We start from the raw sequence: 16,494 nt of genomic DNA, 5'->3' as shown, positions 1-16,494 counted from the left end.
TCCTCAACTGGGAGGCTCTTCATACAGCTGCTCGTGTCTCAGTCACCTCCCATCTGGATGACTGCAGTTCACTCTATGCAGGCTGCCCTTGAAGACCACTTGGATGCTTCAACTGATCCAGAACGCAATGGCTCAAGCAGTGATGGGAGCACTTAAATTCTCCCATGTAGCAGCTATATGTTGAGCGCTGCACTTTGCCTAGGATATCATTAGCCAAGAGCCTAAGAATCTGCTTACTACTAAAGGTTAGGCATAGGAGCAAGCCACAAGGACTTGTGAGTTAATTGGTTTATGTCTGCCCTGAGAGTGGAAAGGGATGAGGAAAAGAAAGAGGAAAAGGCTAAGTGCAGTCCTTTTACATTGTTCTTTTGTTGAGATTAAAATGCAATATTTGCTTATCATTTGTATTAAAGGAGTACCAGGACACAAAAGCTTATATCAGGCAATTTTGCACGGGATAACCTACAGTTTTGACAGTAACAGTCAAATAGCGCAATGGTGAATATTTACCTTCTGCCCTTGAATTCCTTCTGGGCCTTTGGGGCCAATGTTGCCAGGTGGCCCAGGAGGCCCAGGGGGTCCATCACTTCCCCCAGGTCCTGGGGAACCAATAACACCTGGAGCACCCTACAGAAAGAGATTTGGAGAATTCTTACACAGAAATTTCACATGCAAAGAAATTTAATTATCCTGCTTCTGCATGTATCAATATTCTGCTAGACCAGGCTGGAATGTAAGAGTTTGCACAGAAGTAGAACAGAATTTATTTCTGAATATCTGATTAATTTTTGCAGAATGGAGGACTTCAATCTCGTTACAATTGTTTATAAATAATTAAAAACAATACTTTTCTTTTTATTATTGCATATTTTTGCAAAAACATTCGAGGCAACTGTTCAGGATAATTTGGGCTTTGTGAATCCTTTTGAATGTTTCTGATTCTGTACAAAGGAATACACATGGAAAAATAATCTCAATTTAGTATCTACAGGAATCCTTTCTTCAGTCGGGGGACTATATATAAATACTCATCTAAGAGCGACTTCTAAATTTGAGAGATACTGTCTTATTTGTATAATGCAATAAATTATGTTTACTGTATCAGTTTTTATTATATAGTCCTCATTATACATATAAACCTAGATTTGTATTAAAAAGTAAGGAGCCCTGGCAATCTTCAACAAAAGCAGAAATCTTATAATAGCTTGCAGTGCTCTTAACTGAGGTTGCACAATAACACTGAATAAGGGTAAAACCATTTCTGCATATGTTTCTCTAATATCTAATAAACGTTTAAGTGAGTTTGGACTGTTTTAAGATTTTGGAAAAGTAATTATGTTATGAAAATTAAACTGCAAGGTTTCAGAGGACAGGATATCAGCAGAGTTAATTTAAGGGGCTATCAGGCTGCTTTCTAGAACGTTAGGAGTGGCAGCACGTACAAACTAGCATTCAAAGACACACATCACTGATACATAGGTTCACTGTAAAGCAAAACAAAACAAAAAGCTAATAAAGTGATTATGAAAGAATTCCAGCAACTGCTGTGTATCAAATATAAGTCCTAGTTATAATGAAATAAAGGTTTCAAGCCACTACGTTTTGGGCAGGAAGAATAGTTTCATCTGTCTCCTGTTCTGATATGGGACAAATTTCGTTTTGGGCTGTTGTCTCCTGTTGTGAGGAGCGGTTCTCAAAGGGACTGAATTTTAGGTAACTTGAAGTAGATAAGTTAAAAGATTACTTTCTTTGTTTATAGGTGAATTTCTGTTGCTTTGATTACAAATTAAATGGATGAACTCATCCAAAGTAAGGAGTTTATTTATTCATATATGTATATCTGTATCTAGATCTAGATCCTATCTATCTATCTATCTATCTATCTATCTATCTATCTATCTATCTATCTATCTATCTATCTATCTATCTTCAAGTACAGCTTTTAAAAGCATATTTCTTTTATTTCTAGGTCTTAAAAGTGTACAGATTTTACGGTATAGATTTTTTCATTACTCTTAAGTGAAAGAATAGCACACCCTGTCCCCTTTTTCTCCCTGATCGCCTCTGGATCCTTTCTGGCCATCAAATCCTCTGTCACCCTATGGGGAAAATAAATAAATATATAAATGGTATGATTTGTATAGATGTAAATTATCCAGACATATCCCTCTCCCCCCAATATATATACATATAGCTTACATATACAAAAAATAAAGTTTACTTAAAAGTAAAAACTCATAAAGGCTGATTTTTTGGTGATTGGTTCAACCAATCAAAATGGAGGCAGCACCATTCCCAACCCCTCCCCCTGAGTTCAAATCTTGCATAGACTACAATATTGCAAGGCAACCCCAACTTTTGAACTGTTGGTGCTGAGGAAGCTTCCCTGGCACGTGGGGCAAAACATTCACAAAAACACTGATCAATACCTCAGTATTGATCTCCTGAAGCCTGGAGAATCTGACTACTAAGTATATACAGGTAGTCCCCAGTTTAAGAATGAGTTCCGTTCCCAAGGTCTGTCCTTAAGTTGAATTTGTATGTAAACCGGAACAGTATTATTGTATAATACTGTATAAGTAGTATTGTGTAATTAACTCGAACCATTATGTATTTAACTCGAATCATTATGTACTTACCTCAAATTTTGCTACAATAAGCTCTGTTCTTAACTATGGGTCGTCCGTAAACCGGGCATTCACGGCAAACCTGGCTTACCTCTTTTCCAAGAAATCCACAGTACAGGCACCTCTGAGAGCAGACACTGGGACCCTGACAGTCACATACCTTCTGTTGCAGTGCTGGCTTCCCTTTTCTTCTCGTATAGGTGTGTTCATTACTCTATAGTATTCTATGATGTATTTCTACTACATTATTATATTATCTATTCATTATTCTATACCTTGGGACCAATGAGGCCTTCCTTCCCAGGGATTCCTGGTGTTCCAGGCAGGCCAACGTCTCCCTAGGAAAACAAAGCAGAAGGTACAGGCTGTTCTGTCCAAATATATGGCCTCCTCCACTGACCCACAGGGAGACACTTGAGACACTTACATTATCACCTTTCCTTCCAGGGAGCCCCATTCGGCCCTGTAACCCTGGCTCTCCCTAGAACAGAGGGGAAAGATGTTTTAGCTGGAAAAGGCAAGGCAAAAGAAAATACAGGCTTACGCTCTCTTCAGTGAGGATCTTCACTATGATAAAGATTCCCCAAGTTGTTAATTCATCTATCACATAAAGGATGCTGCATATGCACAAACAGTATTTTGAAAATGTCCAGAATTCTAGAGAGCCTTTCAGCCCCTGCCCTCGGGAAGGAAAGCCTTGTACCCCGAGGGTAGGGGGTCAAGTGGAAGAAGAAACCTCTTTCTTTCTGTTCCTTTTTTACTGTTGATTTCAATTCTCTCCTCAGAGGGCTCTATATTTTCAAATTCCATCTTCCATTCCTTTTTTTTTTTTTTTTTACAATATCCCAAATTATCATTATACACCTTAAAAGCAAACAAAAATTATCTTCCTTCTCAAAAAGCAGGGGGGGCCAGGATAGCATACAATATAGCCAACATCCCTGCCCCAATTTATCTACAGAAGCAGAGGCACTCCCATTTTGACCACAAACCAGGAACAAAAATAAGAGGAGTTAAACTCCCACCTTGCCTCTCGCTGTTTCATAATTTGAAGCACATTTCTGCCAGCCTCACTCATTAGCACAGGTTGGGTAGAATGGTGGATCAAAAAAGAGGTAAGGTGAAATAAAGGGTAGATGGTTCAAATTCCTTCATTTGGTCTCTACTTTTGAGATTAAATTAGATACTTTAAATATGTGATCGGGAGAGTCATGTGAACAACAGTGGCAGCTCCATTATATCAGTGTGGCCAAAAACCCAGGAACTGAATTCTCTTCCCAACACTCATATTCACTGATATATAAGTGCATCATAATTTCCTTACTCAGATGAACAAACATGGCAGTGTTTATGAGCCACTTCATATATTTATCAGACTCAACATGAGCATATCATTTATGCCAGCTCATAAAAATGATTCCAAGGTCAATATATAACTGCAGCTTCATGTATTCCCAGAATACTTCCATGGCACACATTAGCTGGTGTACACTAGATGCAATGATAGTCAGCAATTTTCCATAGAGTGCACTCCTGGAAAAATAATCACTCTAGAGATCTTCATACCAGTCTATTCTTACATTAACAAATTTTCTTTGCAAAGTGGCCCTAAATAATTTTTTGCATCTCAAGCATCCAGGATATATTCAAGCAAGGATGCACTTCTTTTCTAAACCCCTGCTACTGGTGGCTTCTTTCATCAGGGAAGAAGGTGTAGGAACCATTGTGCTTGGTATAAAAAGTTTGCTCCTTCTCCTTAATGTCTGTAAAAGTATTTTCCTTCTTCCCCAAGGAATCTTTTTAGTTAAATGGGTGCACCAGCATGTCTCATAATGCAAAGAAATCAAAGAGGAAATCTGGCAATCACCTTCTCACCCTTATCTCCATCTTGGCCACAGGCTCCTTTCATTCCTCGATCACCCTATTACAGAAATAAAATAAATACCACAAATAAACATAACATTTATATACTTTTGATGCACATCTCCAATTAGTGATTGTACATATTTTTAGTAGGAACTTAGAATATTTTTTTCTAAAAACAAGAAGAGAGGAAAAGCAAATAAACAAACAAACAAAGAACTCCTACCAAACATAATACAAGCAACATTAAGGAGGCAAAAAATCCTAACATGGTTTATTGATAAATCACACTTGGAAATCCCAAAGAAACCAGTACGATAAAGGACTGATGAAAGATCTGAACCTCTGATCCAAGGCCTTATCTCCTGTGAAATATGATGCAAACTGGTGTGCAGAGGTCTGACTTTCTTGAAGGTAAAAGGACTAAGCTGCTCTTTTTGCAGCTAAATCTAGTAGTCGCTTTTGTGTAGCTTCTGACTCCATCATGCAGCTAGCTCTTTTCTCAGCTAATGGGATCTGCTCCTTTGACACCTTCCCTGTACCAGCTTCACACTGCTTTGTGACAGAGATCAGCTTCATCCCACCTGGAGAGAATCTCCTAAACTTACAAGAAGATAAAGAAAAATAACCATGGTAGACCACACCTTTGGACCTCGTATTCCAATAGGTCCCATGTCTCCTTTCTCCCCTCTGGTTCCAGGAATACCATCCTTCCCAGGTTGGCCCTGGAGAAATAAAGATGAAGGTAATGTGATTCTCTGACTTGGAAGTGCACAACTATGGGCAGAGACAGAAACACATAAAAAGTGCTCACCGGCTCTCCTGGTTCTCCTGACTCACCAATTTCTCCCTGTGTAAAGGCAAACGGCCAGTATATAGATATCAGGTAGGAAGATGGAACAGTCTAGTAGATGTGCAATCATAAATGAAGAAATAATCTCTTACCTTTTGCCCACTGGGCCCTCGTGCACCAGGGAAGCCTGTGGATCCCTTCTCACCTTGCTCACCCTTTACTCCCTATGAGTTAAAATTGCAGATTACAGACAAACATGAGTGACAGGGTAAGAGAGAGAAAAAAACACCAATTCCTGGGCTCAAGAACAAAGCAAGTATCCAAAGTTATTCCATGCTGTAAACAGAGTTCATCCCTTTCATATAAAACCTGGCATCATGCTTTCAATGGATTCCCTATTAACTTGTGCTCCTGTATGCCAGTAAGTTCCTGTCTTGAGAGATGGATGCTGCACAAGATACACCTAAACAAATATAGAGACTGCCTTTTTTTCAGTGGTGATCTACACATATTCATATAGATTAATAAATATTGGGCAACATGCAGAGTTTCATAACTCAGAAATACAGCGAGCGAACAGAAAACTCCTGCAGCAGCAGCAGCAGCAGCAGCAGGAGAACTGTCAGGAGCTACATCTTCAGGCATGGCCAGGGGTGGGTGTGGGACTTTGAAAAGGCCTAAGGTGGCAATGTTGCCCTGTGACCATGCCCCTCCCCACCCCATGAATCAGAGTCACAAAATTCAGCTAAGACCTCTGCAACCTGCAGGATGAAAAGGTGCAGTATGGAATGCTTACAGTGATGCACAGAGCTACAATGCCACTGACCTTACCCACCTTCCTTTACTCTTAAGTAATCTTCTGCACTATTACACGGGTGGATACTGGCTCCTTTAGCCTCAGTAGAGTACGCAGGATTTTTTAAAGAAGAATTTTAGCACTTTTGCAGAGTCAACACCTCACTTTATCTATGTGGAATATAGCAAAACATGGGTCCTTGCCTGCTTTGCTACCTGCCTTAGACACAATCCAAATTCCTTGCCTATAAGTGGTAAATGCAGCCCAAAGATTTGGCCTAGTACCTTCTCTCCAATGATTCCATGATCTCCTTTGTCACCCTTCTGCCCTTCCATGCCTTTTAGACCACGTTCTCCCTAGAAAAGAGCAAGAGAAAAAATATCCTGTTTGAATCATTGGCAACAAAATAAAAAACAAATGTAAAAGTGCTATGATAGAGCAATTAGATAGATCTTTAAGAAAAGGGAACTTTAAAAAAAAAATGAGTGGCAGAGATTTAACAACAACAGAAAATAGAGGTTTTCTGTGTGCTGTATCACATACTGGTTCTCCTTTATTCCCTCGAAGACCTTGTGGGCCTTCCACAATGACCGTATCTCCCTGTAAATGAAAGAATATGGCAGGCAATCAAGGATCTAAACATTCCAATTGTTCAGTTTCCACTTCTACTGTAAACAAATACCATTTTTCTGTAATACAAATACCAACTATTCCATAATAAACTATTTTCTTTGGAACATGCAAAAGCCAACCCATAAATCATTTCTGATAGAAGCAAACAGTTGCCTCACAGCTAGGAAATTATCAGGGATTCAGATCAGAATTTCTGCTAGTCCTACCTGGAGATCCCCAGGACTGAACCTTGTACCCTTTGCCTGCAAAATTTGTGCATGGTTGACTTTGAATGCCCTTCTCCCTTCAAATAATGCAAATTGGTAAAAGCAGATACTTGGAGATTTCTTAGGTGAATGACATCATATCTTCTTTCTCAAGGCCAGGCTTACGTGTGTCAGATGGAAATACTCTGTTTGCTGTAGCTTTGTCAGTAGGTGTGTATTGATGCTGCCTTGCTCTGAAGAGTTTGTTCATTCATTTGTGTATTTTCTAAGGCTGCCTACTTGCCAAGCAAGTTTATTTTGGAATGGCCCAGGTATCACCAACTGATGCAACCTAATCTTTTCAAATTTAAAATGCTTACTTTGTCTCCTTTCAGCCCCATGAGCCCAGCATCACCCTAAGAGAAAAGGAAGCGTAGATTATAAATGAATGTACATAGTTCACGATTGTCAATGATCTAGCATTCTTCTCTCAGATCAGCTGGATTATAAATATATAGATGGTTAATATTATAGCTAATAATTATAATGCATGGCACTTCACAGCAGAAACTAAAACAATAAGCCCTTGCCAAAGTCCAGGAATTTACAGACACTGGCAGGGATATTTTGAAAACTCATACAATTTGATTGTGGCCTGGGTGCTTGCTTAAAAAACAGCCAATTTATAATCAGGATTAGATAAGCAATGTAAGAGAAAGGGAACACTGTAATTATGCATATTTGAGGGGCTGGTTCTTAGCCTGTCCAAAAGGTGTTTCCTTTTGATGTGGTTCAAATTTGCAGCGTAACAGTTGCTTGGCGTGGCAGAGTTCAACAGAAAATGCCAGAAGTTCAGTTGCTTTTCTTCACTCATTCTAAAGCTGGAACTATATTATTAAAAGTATTTTATTTTTCAGGATTAGAAATAGAAAAGGGCAGGAAGATTCTATTCCTCCTAACAACTCCACCATTCTTACTTACTTTGTCACCTCTCTCCCCTCTGTTTCCAGGAGGGCCCTAAAGACAAAACAGAATGCTTAAATGCAAAATGCTTATGCTTAGGACTGAACAAACAGAGGAAAGGAGATGAGTGAGATATTTATTTATTTATTTATTTATTTATTTATTTATTTAATTAATTAATTTGTCGCCCGCCTATCTCCCCCCAATGGGGGAACTCTGGGCGACTCACACCAAACGTTAAAAACATAAATATATATAAATACATAAAACATCAATTTAAAAACATTTCTAAAAAAGGGAAAGGAGAGTCCAAGAAAATGAAAATGAAAATGAATGAATATTTACTGCAGCCCCGCGATCTCCTTCCAGACCTGGGCGCCCATCTTCACCCTGAGGAAGGACAAAATAGAACATTTACATAGAACAAAAGAAAGAATAATAGGGGCAGGAAGGAGACAGAAGAAGGTTGCAATCATAGATCAAGCCAAAGCTGGGAATTTTCCATAACACTCAGCCAGCTGATAAATCCCAAAATGCCATATCAACATTTGTATTTCATTCCAAAATTTTAAACTTTGCTGTACTTTTTTGGATGAGAAATACTCTTATAAAGTATGGTTTCTGCATATTCGAATAATAATAATAATAATAATAATAATAATAATAATAATAATTTATTTGCTAAAAAGAAATTGATAGGTAGAATCTCTAACCAATCTTAACCTAAAAAATCTAGATATCTACCCTTTGCCTTCATAGGAGGAAAAACCAGATGCTACAGTACTGCTGAATATTTTCTGCTTCAAACCATGCAAAACCTTGCACAGTTAGTTCTATGCACTCATCTTTTGTTATTGGTCAAATATGGTTAGAATTCTTCTATAAGAGTGTGCAAAACATCTTGTTTCAAACTTTTGGGCTTTGGGCATATGATTTTGTCAAAGTCTCTCTTTTTCAGTTTGAAACTGCTCTTTTGAGTGAGAAACAAACTGCCTTGAGCATCTTAAGAAGTCTTCAGAGCTCAAAACAGTGTTTTAGACTTTGGAACAGCTCCATCTCAATCTCAAAAAAGCCTGTCTTGCACTTGAATCAGCAGCTTCAAATTTGAAATGGGGAGTTTCATGAAGTTTTGCACTCAAAGTAATTCAAAGCAAAATATTTTACAGACCCATAGCCCACAATATCACTACACCTGGCTAATGAAGTTAAGGAAGTTCCAGAGTCAGATTAAAATACCTACCCGAGGTCCTGGATCTCCTCGTTCTCCTCTAGGTCCTGGTTGTCCAATACCTGTGTCCCCCTAAAAAGCAGAAAGATGAGAAAAGGAAACCCTATCAGTGAATCCTGCTGCTATTTCTAGCATCTTTTAAAAATTATTTTTAGGTACATAAGCTTTATAAGCATCAAATGATCTAAGAAAAAAAGAGAAGAAATAGCTCTACACTAATCAAATGTTGGAAGTAGAAGCTCTTTATAATTCCTTTCATCTCTTTATATTTTGGGGGTTAAAACTTCTTTTATTAATAGTGAATCCTTTTATTAATAGTGAATCCAAGGAATGATTGTTTGTAGAATGAGCAAAAAATGAAAATATACAAAAAAGGGGAAGTAAGCTATTTCAGAGAAACAAATGTGCTTACCTTGTCACCCTTTATTCCTGGGGTGCCTGAGGAACCCTACGACAAAGCGATTATGAGGAGAGGAAACAGAAGGGAATAATAAAAATAGATTAATATTTCAGATAGCACAAGAACATGTACATGTAGTAATGCAACATAGAGGATATGATTCAGATTATACATACAGTCCTCATAACCTACTTTCCAACCACCTAGTTACTTACTGGTGACCCTGGAGGTCCTGGAGGTCCTGGTGATCCTGCAGTACCATCTCTCCCAGGGAAGCCAATCAAACCCTAATAAAGAAAATATCTGTCAACCCAGAAGATTAAGCCTGAAGTGGGGAATCCTTGTTCATGTTACTCCCAATGAAAACTACTAGAGTCTGCATTCCAGTTGTTTAAGTAGAGTTATATACTGGTGGTCCATACTTCAATATAGGGAAGATATAAATGTATATTATGAAAAAAAGTCATTTACATCAGGCATTCTCTTTCCATCAGTTATGCAAGGTTAGCTTCTTCAGCTTTAAAGATGAGGACAGAATGGGCCGAAGACTAGAGGAATAGAATAAAAGGTCCAGAGTTCAGCATTTGGCCCAAGAACATAGGCTTTCTCATCTCTGTAAAATCCAGTGAACCACAGCTTTAAATAATGTGACATTTGTCTTTAGACATAGGCTGAACTGCTCAGAGAAAGAATAAATCTACTCATTATGGAGAAATCCAGAATGAGAGGGCAATACAAAGTGTCATAAAAAAGGGGAATAATCAGTGATGGAATATTAATTTAATGTGGATTCTAGAGGTTGTTATTCATTTATTTTGAGAAGACACCAGGCTAAGGGATTGAATGACAACAGCAGTTATCTCCCTTACCCTGTCTCCTGGAGGTCCAGGTTGGCCAACCATTCCATTTTCTCCTCTCAGACCAGGCTGGCCAGGAGTTCCGGCCACACCCAGCAAACCAGGTGGGCCTGGTGGGCCAGGTAAACCAGGGTCTCCCTGAAAATAAATCACAACACATGGTGTCAGGCACCAGAACAGAGAAGCTAAGAAGCTGCACTTCTTTCTTTTGTTCCTCAAACATTTTAGAAGAGCTACAAACATGTGGATTTACTTCCCCATTTTGAGCATTTTCAATGTAAGATTATTTTATTAAGTGATTTGAAAATTCCTCTCAACTTGACCAAAACTCCAAGAGAAATGTGATAAATAGGATGTAGAATGTAATACTGAAACAAACAATTCTAAATTTTAAAAAAATAATCTGAGAAGAATTAAATCTCCAATATATTGTTGTATGTTTTAAGAAATTACTCTCAGGAATCTCTTGAAAATATGAAGAACCACCACTTTAATTTGGCAGGAGCTGTCCATCACCGACAGTACTGAAATAGTTAGAAGTGTATCATGAAATAAGGGGAAGGAAAAGAATGGAGCAATTTTGGAAACATAGGACAGAAAAAGAAATTACCTTTAAGCCTTGAGGTCCAACCTGTCCAGGAGGTCCCTGGAGACCAATTCCAACTGAACCCTAAATGGTACAATGAAAAAAATAAAAATGTAATGCATAGACGTGTAAATTATGAGAACAATCCAGAGTAGTGGTGGTGGGGCATTCCCTACAGACTGCACTCCCTGAGAACTCCAGTAGTTCTTCTAGAACACAACAGTTTCATGCCATACTTTTGAATAAATACAGAGGTTCCTCAGTGCTCTTTTATAGGTATTCTCTACACTGCTGATCTCCTACGCACTAGTAGATACTTTGAATGATGTGAGTTGAGAATGTCTCAGAATGCTACGCTAGAATTAATGACTAAGATAAACACTCTAATCATCACATGGATTATTTAATCTTTTTAAAGATTAAACAAACATTTTCAATAGAATCAGAAACGAAATGTATGAGAAATACAGAATACCTTTTCTCCTTTGATCCCAGGTGATCCTTTGGCTCCCTATTAATATTCAGAAATATATAATAGATTACTGTTTGCAAAGGTTGATATAGCCAACTAAAGGTGGAAAATGGCACCTGAAATTTTTCAGAATCAGAACAAAAAGAAAGACAAGTAGCCATCATATCTCCTGAGAAGAGAAAACAATCTATTAAAAGTACAGGAGGTAAAATTTTAATACGTAAAAACCTTTTAACACAAGAAGTTGTTTAGCACTGAGAATATGTTGTCTCAGTATATTGTAGTCTGGACTCTATTTTGGAATTCAAAAAACAACAGTGAGAGTCCTCTCAAGGAAGGGATTCAATATTAGGTATACTTTAGTGTATTTAACTAAATTAGGATATCCCCCTTTAAAAATTATTATTCATTTTTACATCATAACACTTCACAGCTGCGTCTTTTCATCTGTCCAAAACCTACTCAGGTTATTATATTTCTATTATGCCACTGCAGATTCTGCAGTCATGCAATTACCATATTGTATATTCCAAAGTACTTACATCTTCTCCAGGATCTCCAGGTATCCCCGGACTTCCAGGACCACCCTAGTAAAGAAAAATAAAAATAATCTAGGTAGATTAACACTGAGAATGAATCAAAGACTGAAGTCTTTTGGTGAAGCTCACAGATGCTGGAGAATGAATGCTGAGGTTCCTGTCTGGAAAACTCTTTTCTCACCTTCTCTCCACGAGGACCTGGTATGCCTCGATCACCCTTGAGTCCCTGCAAAGAAGAAAGATCAACCTTGATACCTGGCTTGGGACCCAGGTGCCAGGAAATGGGAAAAAATAAACATGGAAAAGAATAAGAAAAGCCAACTTACTGGCTTCTGCAGAAATTCCTCATCAAAATCTCCTGGTGTACCCTAAAACAGAACATGAAGCTATTTATTGCTACATAAACTTCCTTTCAAATGGGTTTAATCTTGCTTTTCTAGAAAATGTGCAAAATCCACCACTTTATTTAGCAGAATTCAGTTATTTCCCTGACTTTCATAGAATGTATCCTTTCCCTGAATGTTCTTCTAAGGAAAAACTGCCAGAAGCAAGCCACTGCCTTAGATACAAATAAGACACACTTCAGAGCACTAGCAGAGTTTTGATAGATCATAAATCCAAATACTCATTCAAGAGCTAATCTCTGGGGGCTTCCAGGGGAAGAAATGGCAGACTGAAGATGGATCTGAAAAGTGGAGCCAATGACTGTGGCAGAATGAAGAGCCAATGGATAGACCAGCTCTTTGATCATTCATCTCCAGACAAGGAGAAGACTTGAGATCACCCACAAGTGCTCCAGACAGCTGCTCCTTGTGAGGAGACTGCAAGATAGCGGTCTTCTGTAGGTTTAGAGGTCTGAGAGATAATACCATCTTACTCAAATCATGGTTGGCACCTTTGAAAGGACACTAAGTTTGCATACTTCATTTTCTAATCACTTTTGGAAATTGCTTCGTAACTGCTTTTGGGCTATTAGGAACCTTTGGACTGACAAGTTTTACAGCACCAGATGAGTTTCCTTCAATCCTTAGTGAAAGAAGCTTTAACTGCAAGTTTAAGAACTTAAAAAAAATTTTTTTTTGGAATAAACAGAAAAAGGGTGATTAAAACTTTGATTTTAGAAAGTTATAAATGGACTAAGGGTCCAGATAAACTTGAAATAAGATTTTGGAATTAATTATAACAAATCCTTCCTGTGGGAAAATGCTTCTGTTTTGAATTCTCTTAAAAAAAAGAAACATGATAGGATGAGACTTTGAGGGTTGGACACTAGAGGGAATCAGAAGGAAGTAAAGATTACAATTAAAGGAGAAGAACAGTACAAATTTGACTTAATAATACAGACTGGAGCAAAATATTTTAACATTGGACATTTTGAATAATGGACCAGAAATTAATATTAAGAGTGTCTGCCTCTATAGATAGACTATGTTTAAAAAATGTTATGGAAGAGGAACACGTTTTACTGGACAAGACTGAGACTGATCTGAAAGTGGAAAATGACAGGCTACAAGAATAATATGGAAAAAGATGCTACACTGGACATACAAATGAAACCAGCTGATTTCTTAATAATTAAAAGGGATATACAAATAACAAACCAAAAGAGTGACCTGGATAACTTTCCTATATTGGATTTACAAGAGAGACTTGTTAAAGCTTTGAAGAATTTTGTGAGAAGGGACAAAGAAAAAATGAAAAGAAATCAAGTTCTAGGACATTATTTGAAGAGACCAAGATTTTTAAAAGTAAAGGGAAGGAATATAAAGTCAGTTTATTTGATCAAAGTTAAAATGTATTGTCGAAGGCTTTCACGGCCGGCATACAATGGCTGGTGTGGGTCTTCTGGGCTGTGTGGTCGTGTTCTGGAAGTTCCAGAACACGGCCACACAGCCCGGAAGACCCACACCAGCCAAAGTTAAAATGCATATGTTGTTACCTCTAGTAACCCTTAATGAAGTTTTGCTGACATCAGGACTGAAATGACAATGTTTTATGGATTTGTTTGTAGATAAGAGGTGGGATATGGGAAAAAGAGATCATTTGTTGTATCTTGAGAAGGTAATAAGCTACTAAAATGGTTTATACTTGTGATGAAGGTGGCAAGTCACTTGTTTATATATTTCTTTTCTTTTTCTTTACTATATTCTTATTTTTCTTCTTCTCTTTTTTCTTTTCTTTTCTGAACTTTCTACTCTTTTTATTCTTCTATCTTTTTTTCAGTTTGCATTAGTTTTTACTGTTGTAATTATAATCTTTAATAAAATTACTATAAATATTTTTATAGTAATTTTAGGCTAATCTTGTGAATCAAAATCTGGAAATCTGAAGCTACCAAAGAATATTTAACTGATGCCTTGTACTTCCTTATCCCATCAAACAATATTATATTAATTCTCCATATTTGTTCGTGCAGATTTTTAGCTTACCTTCTCACCTTTCACTCCAGGAGGTCCCACTATGCTCTATAATAATCAATCAGGTTAAGAAGAAAGATTAACAGGAATAAGTAACATTAAATCAAAACAATACTTGCTATAAAGCTTTCTTCAAAAAATGAATGCAGAAATTAGATATAGCTAAGAAAACCTAAACAGCAGTTTCTGAGACAATGGAAAAGGAGAGATAAATTGCCTTTTCTCCTTCCTGCTGGAATTAATAATAAAGGACTGTCCTTTGAATCTTATCACTATGTTAACAATGAAAGAAACAGCAACATCATCATCATCATCATCATCATCATCATCATCATCATCACCATGATAAAAAAATCACGGGATGCTATCATGTTTTCCATCCTTCAAACAATGGTCTGAAAAACAAAGGATGAAAATTTTACTGTTGATGAAAAATACATTCCATATAGTTGTTTACAAAATTTAATGGTTGTATAATCTCTCCGAAAGAATGCCGTTTTTTTGAAAAAATAAAGCATATATCTTGTCCATTCTAAAACTATTTGCATCCATATTTAGTCCTAAATAAACCTCAACATGCGCTATTTAAAAAGACTTACAGGTTATTTATTTATTTTTTTAAAAGATATTTTGGCAACATGGAAAACCCAGAACATTGTCCAATACCTTCTTAGCTCATATAACCTCCTGACAAATGGTTGAAAAGAACAAAGAGCCCTATGATTGTTTCAGAGATTTGTTCTGATACCATGTCACTGGCTTCCATACACCCTATTTCCTTTCCTCCTGAGCCTCAAGATAAAGATAACTTATATAATGTCCATAGGAAAGAACACCTTTATTAGGATTCATCAAAATGGCACACAACACAGCTAATATTAAAAATACTTAAGGGGCCTATATTGCTTGACATAGTTACATACGTAGTACATACCAAGGGGAAAGATTAAGAGGAAAAAAGATGGATAATGTTTGATTATTTTGATTCGATTATTATATAACTCAACTATTGCAAAACTCAATTTTGCAAGTGGCATGATGCTCGTGGAATTTCATTTTAGAAGACATCAATATAAATATAAATATGGAGGATAATACCTATTATGATATTTACTATATATGTCACCTCTACTAGCAGAGACACCATATTACTTCTCAGTACCCAGTATTGGGGAACATGGGCAGGAGGGTACTATTGTACTCATTTCCTGCTGGGAGTGTCCTACAAGGATTTAACTGGCCAACCAATGTTGAAACAGAATACTACACTTAATAGGCTTTGGTCTATTTCAGTACAGCTGTTCTATCATTGTAGAGCTATTAAAGCATATTTGTTTGTTTGAAAAAAAAAATTCGCTTATTGTTTTGACAGCCCATCAGCTTTTCAAATAATTTAAAACTTAAGCAAAAAAGAAGTAGTTGTGCATTTTTAAAAACTTCACTAAACAGGAAAGTGAGCAAAAACAAAACATGTAAGTCATCTAGCAAGGACAGAGAAAGGAAAGGCTGCCTCTCACCTGTCCTGGGGGCCCAGCATCTCCAGGCTCTCCTTTAGAACCAGCAGGTCCTGAAGGCCCTGGAACGCCCTAGAAAGCAACGAATAAAAACATTTTTTCTTTAGAAGGATAGAAGCACAGATGACACTGTGCTGCTTAATCCCACACTGACAATGCAATCCTATGCATGTTTGTTTAGAGACATGTCCCATTACATTCATGTGAGTTCATCTACATGACTTTAGTGGCATTCCTGTTTTAAAAGTTAATTTGCAGGACTGCTTATGTCCGATAGTTTCTGCCTATCCTGTACGATCAGGCAGAATGGATGTAGTCTTGGTCCCTTAAATAATGTAATCTGTTGGGACCCAGGAGGTGTGCATTCTCTGTTGGATGCCTGCCCTTTGGAACAGCATCCCCCCGCCCAAGATTTGCATGGCTCCAAACCTGATGATGTTAAAGAAATCTTTGAAAACCTGGCTGTTTTCCCAGGTCCTGGTTGGGATGGGTGCTCCTGAAGAATTTTACCTGTTTGAGGATTTGTCTTTTTTCATATGGGTATGGTTGTGCTTTTCACTGCTTCACTGTTTTATTACCTTTTAACTCTGTAAGCCATCCTACTCCAAACTGCATAAATAA

General features: G+C 37.4%; 1 protein-coding gene across 1 annotated transcript in view; it reads right to left on the bottom strand.

The window, feature by feature from the left end:
* Nucleotides 1-16,494, bottom strand: part of COL7A1 (collagen type VII alpha 1 chain) — a 137,018-nt gene that overhangs the window by 14,355 nt on the left and 106,169 nt on the right. Inside the window, exons 90-113 of the mRNA XM_025175014.2 lie at nucleotides 15,877-15,945; nucleotides 14,372-14,407; nucleotides 12,269-12,310; nucleotides 12,124-12,168; nucleotides 11,946-11,990; nucleotides 11,407-11,442; nucleotides 10,956-11,015; nucleotides 10,358-10,483; nucleotides 9,704-9,775; nucleotides 9,501-9,536; nucleotides 9,101-9,160; nucleotides 8,206-8,250; nucleotides 7,879-7,914; nucleotides 7,278-7,313; nucleotides 6,623-6,679; nucleotides 6,364-6,435; nucleotides 5,436-5,507; nucleotides 5,305-5,340; nucleotides 5,135-5,215; nucleotides 4,495-4,548; nucleotides 3,055-3,108; nucleotides 2,903-2,965; nucleotides 2,037-2,099; nucleotides 511-627 (exon numbers count right to left, since the gene is read on the bottom strand). Of these exons, the coding sequence (XP_025030782.2) occupies nucleotides 511-627; nucleotides 2,037-2,099; nucleotides 2,903-2,965; nucleotides 3,055-3,108; nucleotides 4,495-4,548; nucleotides 5,135-5,215; nucleotides 5,305-5,340; nucleotides 5,436-5,507; nucleotides 6,364-6,435; nucleotides 6,623-6,679; nucleotides 7,278-7,313; nucleotides 7,879-7,914; nucleotides 8,206-8,250; nucleotides 9,101-9,160; nucleotides 9,501-9,536; nucleotides 9,704-9,775; nucleotides 10,358-10,483; nucleotides 10,956-11,015; nucleotides 11,407-11,442; nucleotides 11,946-11,990; nucleotides 12,124-12,168; nucleotides 12,269-12,310; nucleotides 14,372-14,407; nucleotides 15,877-15,945 (1,413 nt within the window). The remainder of the gene's footprint in view (nucleotides 1-510; nucleotides 628-2,036; nucleotides 2,100-2,902; nucleotides 2,966-3,054; nucleotides 3,109-4,494; nucleotides 4,549-5,134; nucleotides 5,216-5,304; nucleotides 5,341-5,435; nucleotides 5,508-6,363; nucleotides 6,436-6,622; nucleotides 6,680-7,277; nucleotides 7,314-7,878; nucleotides 7,915-8,205; nucleotides 8,251-9,100; nucleotides 9,161-9,500; nucleotides 9,537-9,703; nucleotides 9,776-10,357; nucleotides 10,484-10,955; nucleotides 11,016-11,406; nucleotides 11,443-11,945; nucleotides 11,991-12,123; nucleotides 12,169-12,268; nucleotides 12,311-14,371; nucleotides 14,408-15,876; nucleotides 15,946-16,494) is intronic.

This window comes from Python bivittatus, unplaced genomic scaffold, assembly GCF_059951505.1.
Source record: "Python bivittatus isolate LINGU-HERP-01145 unplaced genomic scaffold, Pbiv_v1 ctg000080_np1212, whole genome shotgun sequence".
NCBI classification, from domain to species: Eukaryota; Metazoa; Chordata; class Lepidosauria; order Squamata; family Pythonidae; genus Python; species Python bivittatus.
Note: the sequence above shows the minus strand (reverse complement) of the source record. Positions and strands in the feature narration are given on the sequence as shown.